This window comes from Naumovozyma dairenensis, chromosome 2, assembly GCF_000227115.2.
Source record: "Naumovozyma dairenensis CBS 421 chromosome 2, complete genome".
Classification (NCBI taxonomy): domain Eukaryota; kingdom Fungi; phylum Ascomycota; class Saccharomycetes; order Saccharomycetales; family Saccharomycetaceae; genus Naumovozyma; species Naumovozyma dairenensis.
Window position 1 is genome coordinate 1,529,108 of NC_016480.1, and position 20,368 is coordinate 1,549,475.

Below are 20,368 nucleotides of genomic sequence, written 5' to 3' on the forward strand. Positions count from 1 at the left end.
TTGCATCTTCCATCCATTGATCTGTTTTGTATCGTTACCGATTGTTTTACTGCTCGAGGTCAGAACAACTATTCTATCACTTAGCTTCTCTGGGAGCCGTATAAAACGATGTTCGGTGCGGTTAAAATAAAAGGTCGATTCTATATATATATATATACATGAACAACTTATTGTTTTGCCACCCTATTTAAAAACCAACTAATACAAGCAAATCTGTATCGAATACATCAAGAACTATGCCATCATTACCAGATTTAGTGAAAAGTTTAAGTGTTGCCTTTGATGCTAAAGACTACGAAAGTTGTAAGAAATTGCTTACTCCCATTAAGATCGAACTTTTGAAAAACAATGTTTTCCTTCCTGACCCAAATAATCAAAATGAAGTGTATATCAATGATTTGAATATAAGTAAGAAAATACTAGAGATCGGTGCTTTGGTAAGCATCAACAGTCTAGAGTTGGAATCTTTTCAGAATTATTTTGACCAATTGAGACTATATTATTTTTCTAATAATAACGTTTTATCAACTTCAGAGAATAAATCTAAACTGGTAAGCTTGTATATGCTAATATTATTATCTCAAGGTGATGTCAGTAAATTCCATTCTGAATTAGAATTTGTCGATAAACATATTCCAGATTTAAAAGAAAACGATCTTTTATCATATCCAATTGAATTAGATAGATGGCTAATGGAAGGTTCTTATCAAAAAGCTTGGGATTTGTTGAAAGCAGGATCTAAAGTGGCGGAGTTTGATGTATTTACTAAGACTTTAATGGACGCAATAAGAGAAGAGATTGCTTGTAATACAGAACTTTCATATTCAGAATTGCCGCTAACAAATGTTAAGACTTTACTGTTTTTTAATAGCGAAAAGGAAGCTGAAGTATTTGGAATGGAAAGAGGTTGGAAAGTCCGAAATGGGAACATTTATTTCAAAGACGAAGCTAGTCCTCAAGTAACGGAACATAAATCTACTTTCGTTTTGAAAACTTTGGATTATGCAATTAATTTAGAATCAATTGTGTAGATAGCAGGAGCACTACAAGTGCACATAAATACAAATTTTAATTCAAATACCAATTAAGTTAGGTAATCGAACGCGTTTATAGACTGAAAAGTACTAATTTTTCTTGCAAAAATGAGCGTGAGACAGTCGTCAAGATAATGTGTTTTAGTTCTCCAAGCCGGCATTGATGTAGTACATGAAGATGTGCTGGAAAAAGGAAACTATTTTAACTAATTCTACTATTTCTTTTACAAAAAATCATCATTTGTATTAAAAGTTCTATATATAATTATATCAATGAAATAGCACATACAGCTGTATAGAAAAATAAATGAATTCGTTTCACTCATAAAGGTTGTTCATTAAACAGTACACTAGGATTTATTAAGTTAGATTAAGCACCAAGGATACCAACAGATTTACCAGCAGCAATTCTTTTTTGAGCAAGAGCAGCAATGATAGCACCACCAGCTCCTGATCCATCTTCACTAGGACAGATTTTGATTGGATATTCGTCAATTGGTCCTGGGGTCCAACCGTAAATCTTTCTGAGACCTTCAGCAGCTCTTTCAACGAAACCTGGATACATTTTATAAACAGAACCATCGGCAGCAACATGACCAGTCTTGTAACCTCTCTTTTGGAAGATAGCAGCAATACCACAAACAGACAAATGTGCAGATCTTGTAGCAATCAATTCAGATAAACGTCTAATCAATTTACGCTCTTGGACAGTAGTATTGATACCTAAGTCCTTTTTCAATAAGGCGTCAGTATCTTCTAAGTTTTCAAATGGATCTTCTTCAATCTTGGCTGGATAAGATGTATCCATGATATACTCTTGGTTTAATTTAGTCATATCTTGGTTCTTTAAGATTAAACCCTTAGAATGTAAATCAACTAAGACTAGACGTAATAATTCACCTAAGTAATAACCGGAAGTCATTTTTTCAAAAGTTTGTTGGCCTGGTCTTGGAGATTGTTCATCAACTAAAATATCATATTTAGTTCTTGGCAAGACTAGATGTTCGTTATCGAAAGAACCGTACTCACAATTGATAGCCATTGGACCATCCTTTGGAATATCATCAGCCAACTTTCCTTCCAATTTTGGAATATCAGCGACATCTTCATAATAAGCACCGTTAACACCAGTACCGAAAATAACACCCATCTTTGTTTCAGAATCAGTGTATAAAGAAGCAACTAAAGTACCAGTAGTATCATTAATCAAAGCAGTAATTTCAATTGGAATTTTTTGTTCCTTCAAATGTTTTTCCAATAGCTTAACAACATCATGACCTTCAACATTTGGAATATCGAAACCCTTAGTCCATCTTTGCAAAATACCTTCGTTAATCTTATCTTGAGAAGCTGGATAAGAAAAAGTGAAACCTAATGGTAAAGTACCGGTGACACCATCTGGGAAAACTTCCTCAATGAAAGCCTTTAATGAGTCAGCAATAAAAGCAAATAATTCTTCTCTATCTTTAGTTACTCTCATACCATCTGGAATCTTATATTTAGATTGAGTTGTGTCGAAAGTACGGTCACCACCTAATTTGACCAAAACAACTCTTAAGTTGGTTCCACCCAAATCGATAGCCAAGAAATCACCAGATTCTTTACCAGATGGATATTCCATGACCCAACCTGGAATCATTGGAATGTTACCACCTTCTTTGGATAAACCTTTATTTAATTCACTGATGAAATGTTTGACAACAGCACGAGAAGTTTCATCAGAAACAGTGAAAATATCTTCACAAGTCTTTAATTCATTCAATAACTCTTGAGGGACATCTGCCATGGATCCCTTTCTAGTAGGTGGTTTCTTTGGACCTAAATGAACCATTTTGTTGTATTAATTGAGAAGTTTGTTGAAAAGGTTGTGTGAATAATAAGGCAATAAAAGTATCGTTGGATTTACAGTACTAGTTGCTTGGTTCTGTAAATCCGGAAGAAAAATAGTTTTGGAAAGGAAAAAAGGAGACTTAAGAAATTGATTCAATGTAGAAATCTACTCCTTTTATATATTTTTTTCAAATACAGAGTTACTCTTTTTGACAGGTTATTGACATATGAAAAAAGACCACGAGGTCAACTATACAGAAATTTCAAGCCATAAAAAGGTTGCAGGTACGGATATGTCTCAAAGGAAACAAGGACAAATGGATAAACTTTGTCACGCATAGCTTCCAACGTTGTATGATCCACCGAGAGCAATTCGTAGAAAGACCCATATTTAAGGGGAGACTATTGTTATGCGAGAAGGGACTGAAACGTTCTCTACGCCCAGAAACGTTTGCATGGACTTTTTGACAGCTGCGGGGGAAGGGGGGACGGGGGGGATTTCTCGAGCGCTTAATTTTTTCTGGGGAGGAACCGAAGTTAGTATACAAAAACCCTATTTCCGCTCCGGAGTAACAGAACCCAACAGTGCACCACCATTGAAGAACGGAAATATGCACCAAGTCTCAGATTTGGAAAATTAAGATACGTAAGGTCAGTCGGTGGCGGAAAGGTCAACTTCGTCAAGAAAACTGGAATTACTGGATTAAAAACTCCAAAACACATAAGGGTAGCTACCTCCCCCCACCTTAATTAATTCGTCACTAAACTTTCCTGCAATGTTTTTGAGAAACATTCCAGGAGTATTGCCTATGGAATGTCACTTGTTCAGTTTAATTATTGTGGAGGAGAACCTGTTTTGTGCTGCTCGAATATTTCGGAACTTCCACATTGGCTCAGTGAACCTAAAAAATTACTATTTATGTTACTAAGTTACCTTCAAGAATGTATCTTAAAAAAAGCCGCCACATAATAATCTGATATTCTGAGAAATACACAACTTTTTGCGAAGGAACACCCAAAGTAACACGTCAACCTTGTTATTGTTTTTGATTAATTGTTTACATACGCATCATAAGATATAAATTCAAGAAGTTTGTGTAAGGTGTCCTATGCTGCGCAGTAAACAAAATTCAATCTTTCCACACCTTCAACTGTTAGCGCTCTGCACCAACAAGGATAAATGTAAACAACGCGCGATAATTATGTAAATATAGGAAACGTACTATATTTACTCTAATGCCAATTAAATAATTAATTAATTAACCAATCTTAAACCACTTTCTATCAAAGTAGTTAGTTATATTGTAAGCACTTAAGTTCAAGGTAGTTAATTTCTCTAAAAGCAAATATAAGACCTGCGTGAGTGAAGGTGTAACTATCAGAGTGGGACAGAACAACAGCTATTTAACACTTTGGACAGCGGCGCGAAGTTCGAACAAAATATGTAGGTCGAAGAACATACTAAATAGAAAGAATATTTGTTGGAATAAGAAATAATTAAGACTTAGTAGCAGTACATACTAAGTAGTCTTAAAAATAGTATATCGAATATTCACATTTACTATTATGGGATTATCCGAAGAAAATAAAATGAAATAGAAGCTTAGTGAGACCTGTCAAACAAGAAAAATAAGAATGATAAATTTCTTCAAGCTGCTTTTCATAATATCGTACTATATTTATGAATGTTTTATAGAACCATATAAAAAAGAAGTAAACAGTAATAACTTTAACTTATTGTACTAAATCTATTACAAACTTAACTAATAAGCTATCTAAATTATGTCTCTATTAATAACTTGCACCGGTAATATTTTCTATATAACTCCTAAGCAGATGGAAATAGATAGAAGACAAGCATATATCATTGATAAATCAATCAAAAACTGCCCCATAGCTCAAACAAATTTGACAACGAAGGAACAATATCTAGTTAATATAAGAACAAACCGGCCTTTATAGCCCTAATGCTTCATGAAAATAAAGTATTGAAAGAATTATTCTAAAATTTGTTTACTTTCAGAAAGCTTAGTGCTCCCTTTGAAGCCTCACCCTATCATTTTAAAATTTTGATATTTAAAAAAGTGGTAAGTTTTCGTCGCGGCTGAGTTAACTTTACCTTGCACCCCAATGGAAATTTCTTCTATAAAAGGGGGGAAGGGAAATATCAATTCTGAAAAATATATACCTTTGACTACTATTGATCCCATACGAGACAAAACGAAAACACCAATATAAAAACAATATGTCTAATTCTATTATCAGAGTCCATTGGTTAAACCAATCTAGAGCATTCAGAGTATTATGGTTGTTGGATGCTTTGAAACTAGACTTTGAAATCATCCCTTACAAAAGAGTCGATGGCCGTGCTCCAGATTCATTGAAGAAAATCCACCCATTAGGGAGATCTCCAATCGTAGAAATCGAAGATAAAAGTACTGGTAAGAAGAAAATGTTAATTGAATCTGGTTACATCTTCCAATACATGTTACAAAATTTCGATCACGATAACGTTTTAAATAATACCGACCCTGATATGGCAGAAAAGATTCAATTTTACCTCCATTTTGCAGAAGGTTCTATCCAGCCTCCATTATTGATGGAATATATTTATCAGCTTGCCGAAAAGTCATCATCTTTCCCTATTTCTTATTTTGTGCAAAGTGTTGTGAATAAACTTAGTGAGGCATATTCAAGGGGTGAAGTAAAAAATCAATTTGACTTTCTGGAATCTGAAATTGTGAAAAATAAAGGTTATTTAGTTGATGGGAAGCTAAGTGCTGCCGATATCCTAGTATCTTTCCCTGTTGAAATGGCGTTCCTTCGTGGCTTTGTTACATCTGAAATCTATCCAAATACTAAGAAATGGTTAGATACTATTAAAACCACAGATTCATATGCTATTACTAAGGAAAAGGTCAAGGCTTTTGGTGAAGAAATGTAGATAGTTTTATTTAAGAATTAGTAAATCCAACTCCCGTAAAATATTAAAGCAAAAATATCTCATTATTTTTGTATATAAACATACGTAGTCTATTAGCTCATCTCTAAAAAGCTATGAATATAAGTTTTGATAATACCTCTTGCGACGGAATTGAGCTGAATTTAGGAATATTTTTCCATTGTGTTGACCCAGTGTGTGATTTGAAATATCGATCACGGCGGTAGATAATATTATTGTTGCTTTTGAAAAAAATATAGGCATTCAACTTTTTTTCAGTTCCGATTTCTAAACAAGATGAAGTTGATATGTAACACACAAACATGGTAATAGCCTCCAAAAATGCTTTTAGTAATGCGATATTCGTTGAGTAACTTGGTTAAATTTCTTTGATCCAATTCCAAAATAATGCTATAAGCTGTGATAAAATGTCTGTCCATTCAGCTATAGTCATCTTTAGCATAAAATTGGCTTTTGAAGGCAAAGATATATGAAAATTACTTTAACTGAATCTGATTTGCTTTGAAACTTGGACAATGTTTTCACTTCCAGTTTTGTTTTTGTTAAATCTCTCCAAGTGTATAACCTCTATTCTTCGGAAATGTTTCCTAATTAGTTCTCGCTTGCAAAGATTTTAAAAATGGCTCCTTTCCTTAACATTATTGTAAACATCTGTATCAATTTCCGCTGATAATTTTAAATATATTGATTTCACAGACGCATATTCTAACAGGATTTTGGTGTCAGGTATCTTCAATTGCAAAGTATTTAAGCAAAGTATCTTGAAGAAAAACGAGCTACTGTGTGAAGCAACTTACTTAAATGCGAATATTGGATCTATTGGCTTAAGACCAATTAGTATACTGATACTAAGTCTTAATCGTTTCTTCTTTCAACAGCCGTTTCTGTATATTCTTTTTTAGATGGTCTAGCGCCCACAGAGGTAATTTTTCTTCTCTGCTTTAAAAAAAACTCACTGTTCTTCACCAATACTGTTGATCTTGTTCTAATTTTTAAAAAAGAAGCCAAATAAACCTGTTGTTAATTTATTCCATTCAAAGTTAGAGTCTTCCTTCTTCAATTAAAAAGTGCGGATGCACTAGTATTCAAAGGCAGTAACAAAGTTTTGTTTATGCAGCCGATTAGAAGTGGATCTGAACAATATGTAAGAAAAATCCTCACTTATATACTTGTGAAATTTAACAGCACATTACCTCACATCGGGTTATACGACATGATTTAATAGGGGTATTAAATTCCAACAAGGATCTCCAATATAGCTTCGTTAATCTACCAAACGAGTCTAAACAATAACTATTATACGTTATATTTTTCTACATCAACAAGTTAAAAAATTACAAGTTTGTTGAACTTTCAATTTCATATTCACTAAGAAATACTGAAGGTTATTTTTTTCGATTAATAAGAACTACTACTAATTTTCTTTTTTGAATATGACATGGCGCCGCTGAGTAAGGTCCGCTTAGTCAAGGGATACGCTTAGGTAACGCGGAGATACAAATAGCTTATGTAAATGATTTCTCAGCATTAATACACATTATTGAGTTAAACATCGAGGTTTGGTGCTGTATAAAAGCCACATTGGTTTCTATATTTATTCTATTTCTCTTGGTTTTCGTAGTTTATTATTTACGTTCTATAAAAATAACAAATATATCAATAATAAACACCACACCACTCTATCAAACTAAAAAATATGTCCACTACTGAAACTACCTTCTTCGAAGAAACTATTTCTAAAACCCACCCAATATATAAGCCAGAGAAGGGCAGATATTGGTTATATTTATCTGCAGGCTGCCCATATGCTCAACGTATCTGGATCACAAGAGCATTGAAAAATTTAACTGACGTTATTGGTGTCAGTGTTGTTCACTGGAAATTGGATGAGAAAACAGGTTGGAAGCTTTTGAATGCAGGAGAAACTAAATTAGGAGAAAACGCCTTCAAGATTGATGGTGGTATCTTGAGCTCTCAGGATGACACCTCATCTCCCTTAGGTGATTTAGATGAGTCTAGTAGCAGATTATTCAAGGATGGCACGTTTGACCCCCATTACGGCATCACACAAATTAAGGAATTATATGATATGACAGATAAACAGTATAAAGGTGAATTTTTGTGGCCTATTTTATGGGACTTGAAAACAAAAACCATTGTTAACAACAATTGGGACCAAATTCCTGCTATCTTAAACAGTGCTTTTAATGATTTTGATGAAACAAAGGGGACTGTTGACATTCTTCCAGAGCACTTATCATCCGATATTAAAAAGTATAATGAGTGGTTGTTTCCTCATATCAATGATGCTGTTTATAATGTCGGGTTGGCAGAAAAACAGTCAGTTTATGAAACGAATTTGCTTAACTTTTTTGAAGATATGGACAAAATTGAAAATAAATTGAGGGAAGTGCATGATACATTGGCCAAGGAATATGGTGCTTCAAATGGGGAAGAGATTCTGAAGAGATTCTTCCTGTTCGGTAACCAAATCACTGAAAGTGATATCAGACTATTCGTTACCATGATTCGATACGATTCGATTTATGCAGTTCACTTCAAATTAAACTATAGACTGGTTAGAAGTGACTACTATTATATCCATTTATGGATGAGGAATTTATATTGGAATTATCCAGCATTTGGCCAAACCACAAACTTTAACCACATTAAGCTCTTGTATACGCATGCAATGAGAAACATTAATCCAAACGGTATTGTCCCGTTAGGTCCTGAATATGATATTTTGAAGTTATGAAGTAGTGCCATAAATATGTAAAAAAGTTTATATCATCTAAGAAAAATACTCTTTCCTCTAGTAATAATGCCGAGGGAAGCTTTGCAAGTCAATTAATATCGTGTTTTTATAATGGGAAAATCGTTTAATGAGTTGAGTGGAAGTAACACTATCTCAAACTAAAGAAGGATTAAATCCAACTTGTGTCATGTCACCAGCACTTTGAAATAAATTACCATGAAACCAAAATGGTAACGTTAAATAGGGAATCGGTGAGATTATAATGTGAATATTGAAGCTTCACCTGTATTACATATGGCTTACAACGAGTAACAGTCAGAGGTAATAAATAGTCTAATCAACTCCCCAAATATATGTCATCTTATCTATAATGTCCCGTATATAGTAGTATAGAAGTACGTAATAAATGACCACTGGTCCCGCAGTGACAGTTTCGTGAAAGAATCAAGAAATTCGAAGAAACCATTTTTTTGGTAGGCACTAGACGAGAATAGAAATTGTGACAGAAACAACGCAATGCTCAATCCGACATATTTTAATATAATTGAGGAATAACAAAGAATTCAATATATCTAGTCCTGTGCTACAGTTGAAAAGCTGTGTATGTTTTATGTTCCCAATAAAAGTTAGCTCCCCGGAAAGATTCGAACTTCTTAGTAAAAACCTTGTCAAGTGAATTTCAATTTTACACAAGCACTAGAACACGTTATCCGCAAGCTCTGTAAAAAAAATCTATGAAACACCCAAATGGAAAATTAAAGTATATCGAGAGTGTCCTGAGATTCCACACTGGAAAAAAAATGAATAATCACTTTCTTGTAAACGATAAATTCGTAGATAATTATTCCTCTCCAGAACTGGTAGATTCATCAATAGGAATGATACAATAATGTAACTATTGTAGGATTTTTAGTTCCATCACGTGAAGATGAAATCTGGGGCTTGAAAATAACTAGACTTCCTCTAGATATACACTTTCAGAGTAAGCAAAATTTGTATTCTCAAGTAGTTCAGAAAACGTTGAATATTTCAATTTATCACCCAACATGTATTTCATTTTCAACATAAAGTAAGCTTGGTAAGTTTGACGCTCCTCCTCTGTGACGTCTTCACAATGATCCACCTCCATATATTCTTGCTTAACATCGTTCCCATGCGGGGAAGGGATGACATATATATCATATGGTGGGTCAAAAAGACACTCAAGACTTTATCCATCGTTGGTTTATAGCCGCGTCGGATTGCTCGAATTCTGCAAACAATTAACAAATCCCTGTATATTATTGCATCCTCTGGAGAAAACCCATAAAAAACAAGACTTGAAGTGGAATGTTGGAATATCGAGAGGGCGGTAAAAATAAATCTTATCTGGTTTCATGGAGTTTTCAGATGCCTTATAGGATGCTTCATAGGAGTAGCCCTCATATTGAACATCTGTGTAAATATGTATGCGGCAGAGCAAGCTGTCCAGTTCTGGCTATTCAAAATCGAACTTTGTTTTCAATAATTCTTTACCTGGTTCTTCGATATTACAGGAATAAAAACCTTCTTCCTCAAAAAGGTATGGCCCCAAGACAAGCAGAGTGGGATTACCACCTTTTAACATCAACTTATGAAACGCAGCCTCTACGACAGTGCCAGGGAAGCTACGCCCTGTATCAGTTAAGAAATACTTCATGATACACTCTTTGAAAATCCAATGTGACGAAGGCTCGTTATCCAGAGCAAAAGTGGTAGGTTCATCTAAAATCCAATTGTCTCCTTTCAGGGAATAAGAGTTTGGAGCCGGTGTATTGTTATTAGAGAAATAGTTTGAAAGGAATCACCAAATATTAGTTTTTCTTCTTGAGTCCTGAAATGGTCTTCTTAACTTCAATCCATTGACAGTGACAAATTCCATGGTAAAGCGTTTTTGCTTGCATTTGTTCCTGTGTCAGCTTCTGATTGGGACATATATCAGCTTGAAAGAATCTTAATAATGGCTCTAGTTATGGATGCCAACCTTGGTTCTGTTCCATTGTTGATGATTGACGACGTTCATGTGATGAAAGTTTTATCTGTCTATGTTAAATTTTGGAACATGATCCATCGATCGGCTGTGGGAATGGTAAAACGCGGAAGACTTGTGAATATCCGCGTAAGGCACTGTGCTTCAACGACAAAAGGAAAAAGGAATCGCTGTATACAGTACTATACTATACAATGCAGTCTATAGTATTCCTGAGAGAATATAGGTCAAATACCTTTATCTGATATGCCATATCTATCACCTTGATCAGATTGCCCTATTGGATTTTTTAACTCACCTTCAATTCTTAACTGCCTGTATCGCCAACAATTAGCCATTTGTGTATCACATTCCACTTTAAGGATCCACAAGTTAAACAACCGTGCTACCTTCTATTCCAATATAATTGTGTTCATGTTTGTTCCTCTATTTCTAAATTCAATTTGATTATTGATATCGGCTTATTTCTTGCCCATTTCACTTCCTATTGTTAGGCTTAAGTTTTGACGAAGTTAGTCAAATAATTACAATGATAAATGCAACAGATATTAATTCCTGGCAATTACAGAAGGTACTGCTGGTCCTAACCCCTCTCCTTTCCGCTTTCTTGATAAAGAAGTAATATTTACCAAAGCCAAAAAGAAACCTTCATCTTTCGTTGATTGTTCGGAAAATTATAAGTAGAAGCATCAGGGAAGCACAACAGATCCACTTCATTAGTGGTACCGCATTACCTCACTACTACGATGAGTGCTCAATTCACCATATATTGTCCATTACAACTCAGAAGGCGTTTCAGCAGAAAAATCCTTTCTTACGAGACGTAGAGACCCATATATACCTGCATTACTGGCCAATGCCAGGAATATAAAATATAGAAGCAGTTACCTTACAAACTATAATGATTAGAAACCAAAGTACACGCTTCCTGTATCCTTCAAACGGCTCCCAAAACCAAAGTGACCTAAATACCACTTCTGGAATTAATGTAAACAGCATACAGATTTTGTTTCTTTTCCTGAATCCAACACACACATTACTCGAATATGGAAACTGTTGAACACCTTTATTCATTTGGAACAACAGTCCTGGCTAAATCCTTAATACTACTATTTTTAGTTGAGAAACTATCAGTTGAAAATTAAATAAGCTCTTGTGATACTTTCTTCCAAGGTAAGGTAAGCCCCAGTGCACCTAATGTAATAGCGTCTGAGCAAAAACCGAGCATATCGTTAATGGGTGTGACAATTGGTACAGAAAACATTTGGGAAATTATTAAAATTCCATGAAAAAAAGCCCTACGTGACTTTTCTTGAATACCACATTTCGCTACTTGTTGGTTTTACTATAGTACGTAAGTAAATATCAGGAGCAAGTTCCATATATGAAGACCTGTTAAATGATCGGGAGATTTTATTCAAGGACGACTAATAGACATTCAAAAGTAAAGAAGTATTTCTTTAATCAATGTTTCCTTTCGTGAATCGTAAAATTATCCAATATTTGCTATTACTCCACTTAAATTTATATTTACACTTCCAGAAATAATAGATGATAATTTATAATATTTTGATAGCCAGTTTTTATATTTACGTATTATAATAAACAAAGTTAAGGCGTCAGTTTTTGGATAAGAAATAAATACTATTTTCACCCCATATGTAGTCTAGCTAGTGAGCAATGATGTTAGTTGCTCGCTGTTGATGACCCTACACGATCTTATCCGTCCTTTGTAAATATAACTGAAACTAGGGATAGTGACAGACGCTGAAACATTTAAGATTAGATTTTTAAAGTTACTGATGATATTAAATATATTGTTAAATTAAAGTCATTGCCATTGATGTAGAATATTGATGTTTTAGTCGTTGTTAGGTTGTGCTCAGCTATTCATATCGCCAGTCAGGAGCAAAGTGTAGACCAATTATCGGGACATAACTTATGCTAGATTTTTTCAAAAGTAAACAAAAATTCCCAAAATATACGTTAAAAGCGATAATATTTGAGGACCTACAGACCTCCTTTATTTTAATTTTCTTTTTTTTACCGCGAGTTTCGGCAGCAGAAGTCCAAAGAAACACAGGGAGCTGAGTCGCGAAGCGGCTCAGCGACCCCATACTAATTCTCGATTTTTCTGAAATCCTACTTTTTCAACATTGTCATCCCTCAGGCGAAAATTTGAAGATCGTCGGGGGGCGTCAAACTCCGCCCTACGCGGTTTCCTCGACGAAATGTTTTTATTTTTTAATATTTATTTTATTTTTTTCGCGTCTGATCGATTGAGGGACGCTACTTAAGTTTAGCCGCCGAACTCCAAAAAACAACAACAGAAAAATGTAAGATCCGAAAATCTACATATAAACAACATCTAAACAAAACACATTTCCACCTACATACTTTCTTACTCTCTTTTAGGAACAAAATATATGATCCAAAAGTGAACGTTAAGGAATAATAACTTAGATAAAGATTATATAAGAAAGAAAAAAAAAAATGGAAGTAATTGAAATCGACAAAAACCATTGGGTTATTGATAATTTTCTGGTGGAAGAAAATGATGGTGTAAAGCGTATAAGACATTTTACAGGAACGAATAAGACCATGCCGCAATATACTATAGATAAGTTAAAACTAATGAATACAATCAACCTCAAAGAATTAAAAGATGCATATCCATATACTTCCCTCATTCCATGTCAGTCAAAACTACTTTTTGCTCATGTGCAAACATTTACCTATGAATTCTACCGTAAAGGAGAGGGATTTCATAAAGTTAATGCTAGAACGGCTAAAATTTTTAGAAATATTAGCTCTCCTTTCACTGTTATTCCTCTCATATTGAAAGGATGTCCCGTTAAATATTTATATTACCAAAATAACTTACTACAAACAAATGTTATCCCTCCTGCTTTTAATAGGATTATTCATTCACACAATAGCTCTTTTTTTGTAAGGACACTTTGTTTAGAAAACATTAAATTAAAGACTTCTGACATAAAAATATTGTTAGATTATCAAGCTGTTAAATTAATCTATCAAAATCGATCAGTAGGGATGGCTACTCGTATATACAAAGATGTCAGAGAAGAATACAAAGAAAGGCCATTTATACAATCAATGATTTCACTAGTTACCAAAATAGCATTCCCACCACAATATAGATCAACAACTCTTTCCCAATATGCTAGAACTTTTGCCTTCACCCTTTACCTTATCGATAATTTCAGAAAATTTAGTTTTGCAACCCCACGAATTTGTAACAATCTTCCAATACCTTTATTTAATATTGAATCTACAATTGAAGAAAGAACGGAAAAATATAGCGATTTTTTTTGTTATCTCTATGATTCAAAAGATAAAGCATTAGCCTGTATCAATATCTTATTTAGAGTGATGGCATTTGATTGGAATCGCTCCATGGAAACTAAGTTTGAAGTGAAAACATTGAACCACTTTAAATCCACAATGGATGCTTTTAAAGCTATTTCCATTTACCTTTGTCTTCATAGACATATTCACCCCACATACAAATATAGTAACACAGACAAATATTTTATCACTGATTGCAGCACTGTATGGGATTGGATTAAAAGGACTTATTCAATGTTAATGAATGATTATCACACTACAAAAGTTATTTCAAAACCTTGTGCTCCGGATGGTTACCTTATTGGTGGTTTAAGATTCTCAAGACAGTATATTCAGATATTTTATCAAGACATAATTAATAGGTATGATTCAAATTTAGAAGTCATTAAAAAATCTTACTTAAATGTACAAGCACCTTCAGTAATGGGAAGAAAGTTGTTGGGTACACAGGGGTTATGTTTGGAGGAAGATAGAGCTAATCATAAAGGTTCTTTAGTCAATTTGTTTCCCATGGAGTTGATTTCCAAATTTCTTCCTTACCTTTCAACTGCTCAAATAGTAGAAGAAGAAGCTAAACAAGAAATTAAATCTGCAATCGATGATATGGGTGTTTCCTTGATGTGGTTAATATACTTCTCAACTGGTGGTCCGTACAGGTTTCCAGATTTACAAATTTTAAAGTATGCAGGCAATGAAAGAAATATCTTTTTTGATGCAACTGTGAAGTGTATTGAGTTGGACACAACATATTCCAAATCCAGGTTTTCTAAACGTCTGTGCAAGGTCGTGGATCAACACACCACATTCTATTTGGTTCATTATATTTTAGTTTGTAGGTCTCTCCTCAATAATATACTCGGAGATTTCTATGCTGAGATTAACAGAGATTTATTTGCTAGTGGAAGGAAACCGAATTCAGTCGCCGATGATGAACGTAACAACGTAGAGAGCAAAAATTCAATGGGGAATGTCGATGAAGACGAAGACGAAGAAGAAAGCAATCAACTTTTTGATGAGGAAGAAGACGCTGAAGAAGACGCTGATGAAAATAAAGATGATATTATTGTTCCACCTATTAATATCTTCAATGAAGGGAAGAATCTTACTGATCTGGATTACTCTCGTCAGATTTTACATTCCACTTTGTTTATTGATATTAATACGAATAAAATAGTTCATTACGAGAGATTCAAGAAATTTATATCTCAATATCCTTCATCATGGGAGGGCAAAAGATTGACATTTAGGGATATGCGTCATGGTATGATAGGTTTACTCAGGGAGTATGTAGCTAGTGGCTATAATGAACGGTTTGAATTATCTAAGGAAGAATATGCAGGCCATGATGCAAATACAGGATATACTGATTATGCTGTCAACCCATATAAAGCAAGACATACTCCAATTAGCAAAAGATCTGAAGTATTGAGTAAATTATGGCAAGAATGGTTAGGTTTAAGAACGTATCATGAGAAAAAGACATTCACACCATTGCATAGAACCAAAGAACCAAAATTATCATCCCTCACTCAATCTCTTTACGATATTTCATACGTGAAAACTTCATTCTTCTATGACTCTCGATGCTTACCAGAACAGGAGAATATGATGTTATTAGATATATACATGGGACAGGCGAAATTACATCCAATTCAGATTTCTCCCAATGATGATGCTTTTAACTTGTATAAGTTGCCAATTTATGCCCTTTCCGAAGTTGCTTCAAACAAGAACCAAATCTCTTTCATATTTGAACCAACCCTGAGTGCAAAAATTTTGACATTGCAGAGACTCTCCGAAATAAAATCGTCGTTAAAAGTTGGTGATTTTGATTCTATTGTAAATATAAAGACTGGCCCTGAAGAGCATGACTTTACATGTTCCATCTATGTTGGTACTTTCGAAAATTTAATGGAGTGTAGTTTTTGTGATTTGATACACAAATGGGATGAAACAATGGTGAACCTGTCTTTGTGTTATGTGGTCATTAATTGCTTTGAAAAAGTAAATCAGAATCTTTTCAAAGATTTAAATATCGGTTCCTTAAAGTGGTTCTTTAAAATATTGCTATTCACAAAGATTGATGCGCGTCAGCAAACTAAAACGTTGATGAAAAATATAGGGATATTCAAACCCTTAATATCGGTAAAGCGCATTGACATATCGGAGTGTATATATTACCACAATTTGTTGAAAGAGCTGCCATTGAAAGACGTTTATAAAGAATTGTGGAAAGAGGAATCTGGCTATGGTACGTTACAGAAATGTTGCTCTTATTCTAAACGATACTTGCAATTATTTAATTCTAGGACAAATAAGAAAATTGTGATTATTTCAAAGCAAGCTGATGCAGCTGATGCTTTGCATGCCATGTTAGGAGATATATCGATTAAAATTACTGAAAAAATTGACATAAGAGAGAGGTTTAGGTTAATGGATAATTTCAGAGAGCAATCGAATTCCAAAATTTTGATTGGAACAAAAGTGTTGCTTGATTTTCCGAATGTTGAAAATGTTGCCCTAGTCTTATTAATGGATTATATGCGAACTATTTCAGATTACATTACCTTCTCCTCTATGATAACAAAAGAAAACGGCATAATCAGTTCCATTTTTTGCGAAGGATCATTTGAAAAAGATTCCATGACATTGGATTGTCCAACAAACCAGATAAGAAAATTTTATGGAATTTCTGAAACCCAGCCCTGCAATTGTTGTAACAACTCCAATGAACGGGTGAGGGAATTGCTAATTGAAGTCCATGGCGATGATTGAATTGAGATGATGAATTATTCTGGTAGCATGTTCTATTATTTTTTCTAAGTTTTTATTACACATTTGATATTTTAACTATTATTTGACGATCATAAAATTATATTATACAGGATATTTAATTTACTATAAAGGCTATTTAAATCGTACACATATACTATAAAGGTTAACTAATTATATTTTTAATAGCGTACACCGAAAATCAAAAGTTTATAAACGTTCGGAAGACGGCTCTAATTTTGTAATTAATTCATAAATTTTTCCTTCCGTATGAAAAAGTAGTTGTGAAGACTTTGTTGGTTCAGTAACAGTTTCCAAACGATCAAGGAAGGAGGCTGGATTTAGTGGTGCTATGTATTATTTATATTTAAAAGGATGTTAAGAGTGTTTAGTTTTATTATGTGTTTTATTTGATACATTCATAGTAAGTGTAGATTTATATTGGTATTATCTTTGGACTTAGCCGCCCAGCTCTCACTGATTAAATCTTGGAATTGTCAATAAGTGATGTATATATGTATAGTAATGGGAGTTGTTTCTACACTATCATGATCAGAATTTAATGTAGATTAACATACTTGAGTACCAAATATATATAGTTGAGATTGAAGAGCTGAGAGACGATTTCTGGAATTACCGTTTTTTGTTTAATTTACGTTGTCAATATATAGTATTTTTGTTAAGTTGTAACATTTATAAAATAAAATATATTTAATATTAAAAATAAACTAATTTCTGCCATTTTTCATATATCTTTTCACAAATAGTTAGTTATGATATTGTGGATATATTTATTATCAAAGGTATAGATTAATATACAACTATAAAAAATATACGTCCTTCTCTTAGGAATAGAGTTGGCATGAGTACTACAGAACTATGTATAGTCTGGCTATCTCATTGAATAATATTGTTTTTCCTGAGTATTGTCCATTTAAGTTACTAATTTAATTTTGTATTATCACATAGTATAGTATCCTTTAATGTAAAGGAATGGTTCACCAAATATCAATTTTTCGAATTTTGTCAGAATTAATACCACCAATAACTCGATGAAAATACTTGGTAGTTTGATAGTAATTATTTTAATATGTTCGATTGTATTGGTATTTCGTCATTATTGGTCATAACATGGTCAATGTGGATGGTAGTTCAGAAGTTAAGGTCTCATTATGTTGTCTATAATTATGCTCATCTTTTGTTATAATATGGTTAATCCACCATGCTTGGTTTGTCATATACCGTTGTTGAAGTTGTCAATTTTTGTTATATATTAAAAACAGCCAAAACCATGTCAATATTGTTACTAGTTTAGAAGTTAAGGTCTGATTATCTTGTATCAATTGGTTATTGTCTTATGTTTTAGTGTAGTTTGTTCCTGGTCACTATTCTTGAAATATCAAAATTTGTTATTTTATGTCCCAGCCGAATAGACAGATGACTGTGGAAGTTGCAAACAAAGAGCTTGGTTTGTAATCACTACTTCAATTTGTAGGGGGATATTGCGTAGTATCACGATATAGAGTATCAGTTTCTGGATGTTTGAATTGGTTGAGGAGTTCATGGTGGAGAGTAATAGGGGCTAGAAAAAGTGTCGATTACTCCGATTTACCACACACGCAGTTTCCAACTTGGAAATACCGCAACTATATTTCCTGAATGCCCGTGGTTTACTCTCTCTGATTAGCCCTTAATTAATATAGTTGGAATGTTTATTGAGCATTCTCACTTTTTATAGTGCATTACCATCATTGGATGTAAGTCCGTCAGGTTTTCATATGTGGAAAAGTTATCAGTATATATGGATAGCCCGGTTCGAGTAGACCAGATTTCCTTGTATTAATCTTTCATTTGCTTTTATTCTGTTTGTTTTGTCTCTGTCTGTAGTTGTTAATAGCTGTACTATATGTTTGTATGTGTTCACGTTAAAATTGTTATCAAATGTATATGTTGTATAGAAGTAATAACAGAAGATATAAAATGACTTCCTTTGAGAGACATGCGAGTATAATACTCTGGATATATATATATTATCAGATCTGTAGTATATTACAAAACTATAAAAAATATACCTCCTCCTTTATATTTATAGTGGTGTTAATACTTGTAGTAGGTATATCTGCAGATGATTATATTATTCAATGTTAAGATGTCTTAAATTACTGTTCTTTTTTATTGTCATAGGGTAGAGCATCATATAATATAGAAAGTTTGATCACCAAATGTCTATATTTCATTATTTGTTGTCAATAGCAATACCAAAAACTCGACCAATTTGGTAATAGTATCAAAGTAGCTGTTTTAATATGTTCATTTATATTGGCATTCCATTATAGCATTCTATGGTTCATCAATCATGTATAGTCGTTCACTTCTAAGTGTGTCAGAGTACGCCAATTTTTAATCATTTATGAGTGTAGCATGTCCAGTATGCATGTTAGTCGATATGTTAAGATTTCAATGTGTTGTTAATGAATATGTTTATATGTTGGTATATTATAGAGAACCCATTATCTTAGTCTGTCATGTATTATCGTTGATATTTTTATTCTTTGCCACCTGTGAAATATGGTAATAGGCTTGTCACTATTGATGCTAGTGTAGCAGTTAAAGCTTGGTTATGCTGTATTATGTAGCTATTATCTGCTGTTCTTATACGCTTAGTTAATGGGCCATGGGTATTTGCATATTATATTTCGAAATTATTATGTCTCACCAATAATGATGCATGGCTGAGGTGCCAATATAGAGTTTTATTTTGAGGGACTACTTCATTCGCTAGAGAATACTGCGTAGTATAACGATGCACAGTATCAGCTCCTGAATGTTTGAATTTAGTCGAAGATTGATTCGTGGCTTATCACGGGCCTAATGAAAACTAGTAAATGTTCCTACTTACCACAAACGCAGCTTTAATATTGGGGATTCCATAGTTATATTTTCTGGGTGTCTGTAAATTACTCTCTATAATGAGCCTTTGATGTCTTTGGAGTTTGTCTTATTGAGCATTCTCACTGTTCATAGTGCATTGATATGGCAGTTTCAAAATCTGTCATTTTTCAATATTTCCAAAAGTTATTAGTATTGGTGGATAACCCAGTTCATGTAGAGCAGCTCTCCATGTCTTAAAGTTTCACTTGTGTCTGTTTTGTTTGTTTGTCTTAGTCTGTGTATCTTAAGTATCTTATGTTGAATACGTGTTGTTTCTTATGCAGAATGTATTGCCTATTTCTGGTAAAGGTGTTACCCTGTGAAGAATGTGTTGTCTGTTTCTGGCAAAAGTGTTACCCTGTGAAGACCTTCTTAAGGGCTGAAGTATATCAGGGTATTTGGTTTAAACCCTACTTTATGCTTTTATGACCCAGGGTACTGTGTATTAGGGGTAGGTAGCATAACCCTCTCTAGTTGGTTTTAACCTAGGGTATTATGTAGTAGGGTTATCCTCTTTAGCCCTATCTAATTGTATCATACCTAGGGCAGGGGGATTAGGGATATCCTACTTAGCCCTATTTAATAGTTCTTTAACCTAGGGTTTTATGTAGTAGGGCTATAACGTCCAACCCTAAGAATCCATCAGAATTTATAGGGTTAGTTTCATAAAACCGATTATACCGAGCGGCTATTTTCATATCCTA

The 20,368-nt window shown here is 33.7% G+C and overlaps 5 protein-coding genes across 5 annotated transcripts; 4 read left to right on the plus strand and 1 right to left on the minus strand.

The window, feature by feature from the left end:
- Positions 1-236: 236 nt before the first annotated feature.
- Positions 237-1,031, plus strand: RPN12 (proteasome regulatory particle lid subunit RPN12; the record flags this gene model as incomplete). The annotated part of the gene is made up of 1 exon (XM_003668860.1): positions 237-1,031. One exon carries the CDS (start codon positions 237-239, stop codon positions 1,029-1,031), a length of 795 nt encoding a protein of 264 aa, XP_003668908.1.
- Positions 1,032-1,404: 373 nt separating this feature from the next.
- Positions 1,405-2,865, minus strand: NDAI0B06350 (uncharacterized protein; the record flags this gene model as incomplete). The annotated part of the gene is made up of 1 exon (XM_003668861.1): positions 1,405-2,865. The coding sequence occupies one exon, from the start codon at positions 2,863-2,865 to the stop codon at positions 1,405-1,407; it is 1,461 nt and encodes a 486-aa protein (XP_003668909.1).
- A 2,244-nt stretch (positions 2,866-5,109) lies between these two features.
- GTT1 (bifunctional glutathione transferase/peroxidase) lies at positions 5,110-5,808 on the plus strand (the record flags this gene model as incomplete). The annotated part of the gene is made up of 1 exon (XM_003668862.1): positions 5,110-5,808. One exon carries the CDS (start codon positions 5,110-5,112, stop codon positions 5,806-5,808), a length of 699 nt encoding a protein of 232 aa, XP_003668910.1.
- Positions 5,809-7,522: 1,714 nt separating this feature from the next.
- On the plus strand, positions 7,523-8,584 carry NDAI0B06370 (uncharacterized protein; the record flags this gene model as incomplete). Its single annotated transcript, XM_003668863.1, has 1 exon — positions 7,523-8,584. The coding sequence occupies one exon, from the start codon at positions 7,523-7,525 to the stop codon at positions 8,582-8,584; it is 1,062 nt and encodes a 353-aa protein (XP_003668911.1).
- A 4,501-nt stretch (positions 8,585-13,085) lies between these two features.
- On the plus strand, positions 13,086-16,736 carry NDAI0B06380 (uncharacterized protein; the record flags this gene model as incomplete). The annotated part of the gene is made up of 1 exon (XM_003668864.1): positions 13,086-16,736. The coding sequence occupies one exon, from the start codon at positions 13,086-13,088 to the stop codon at positions 16,734-16,736; it is 3,651 nt and encodes a 1,216-aa protein (XP_003668912.1).
- Between the last annotated feature and the right edge of the window lie 3,632 nt (positions 16,737-20,368).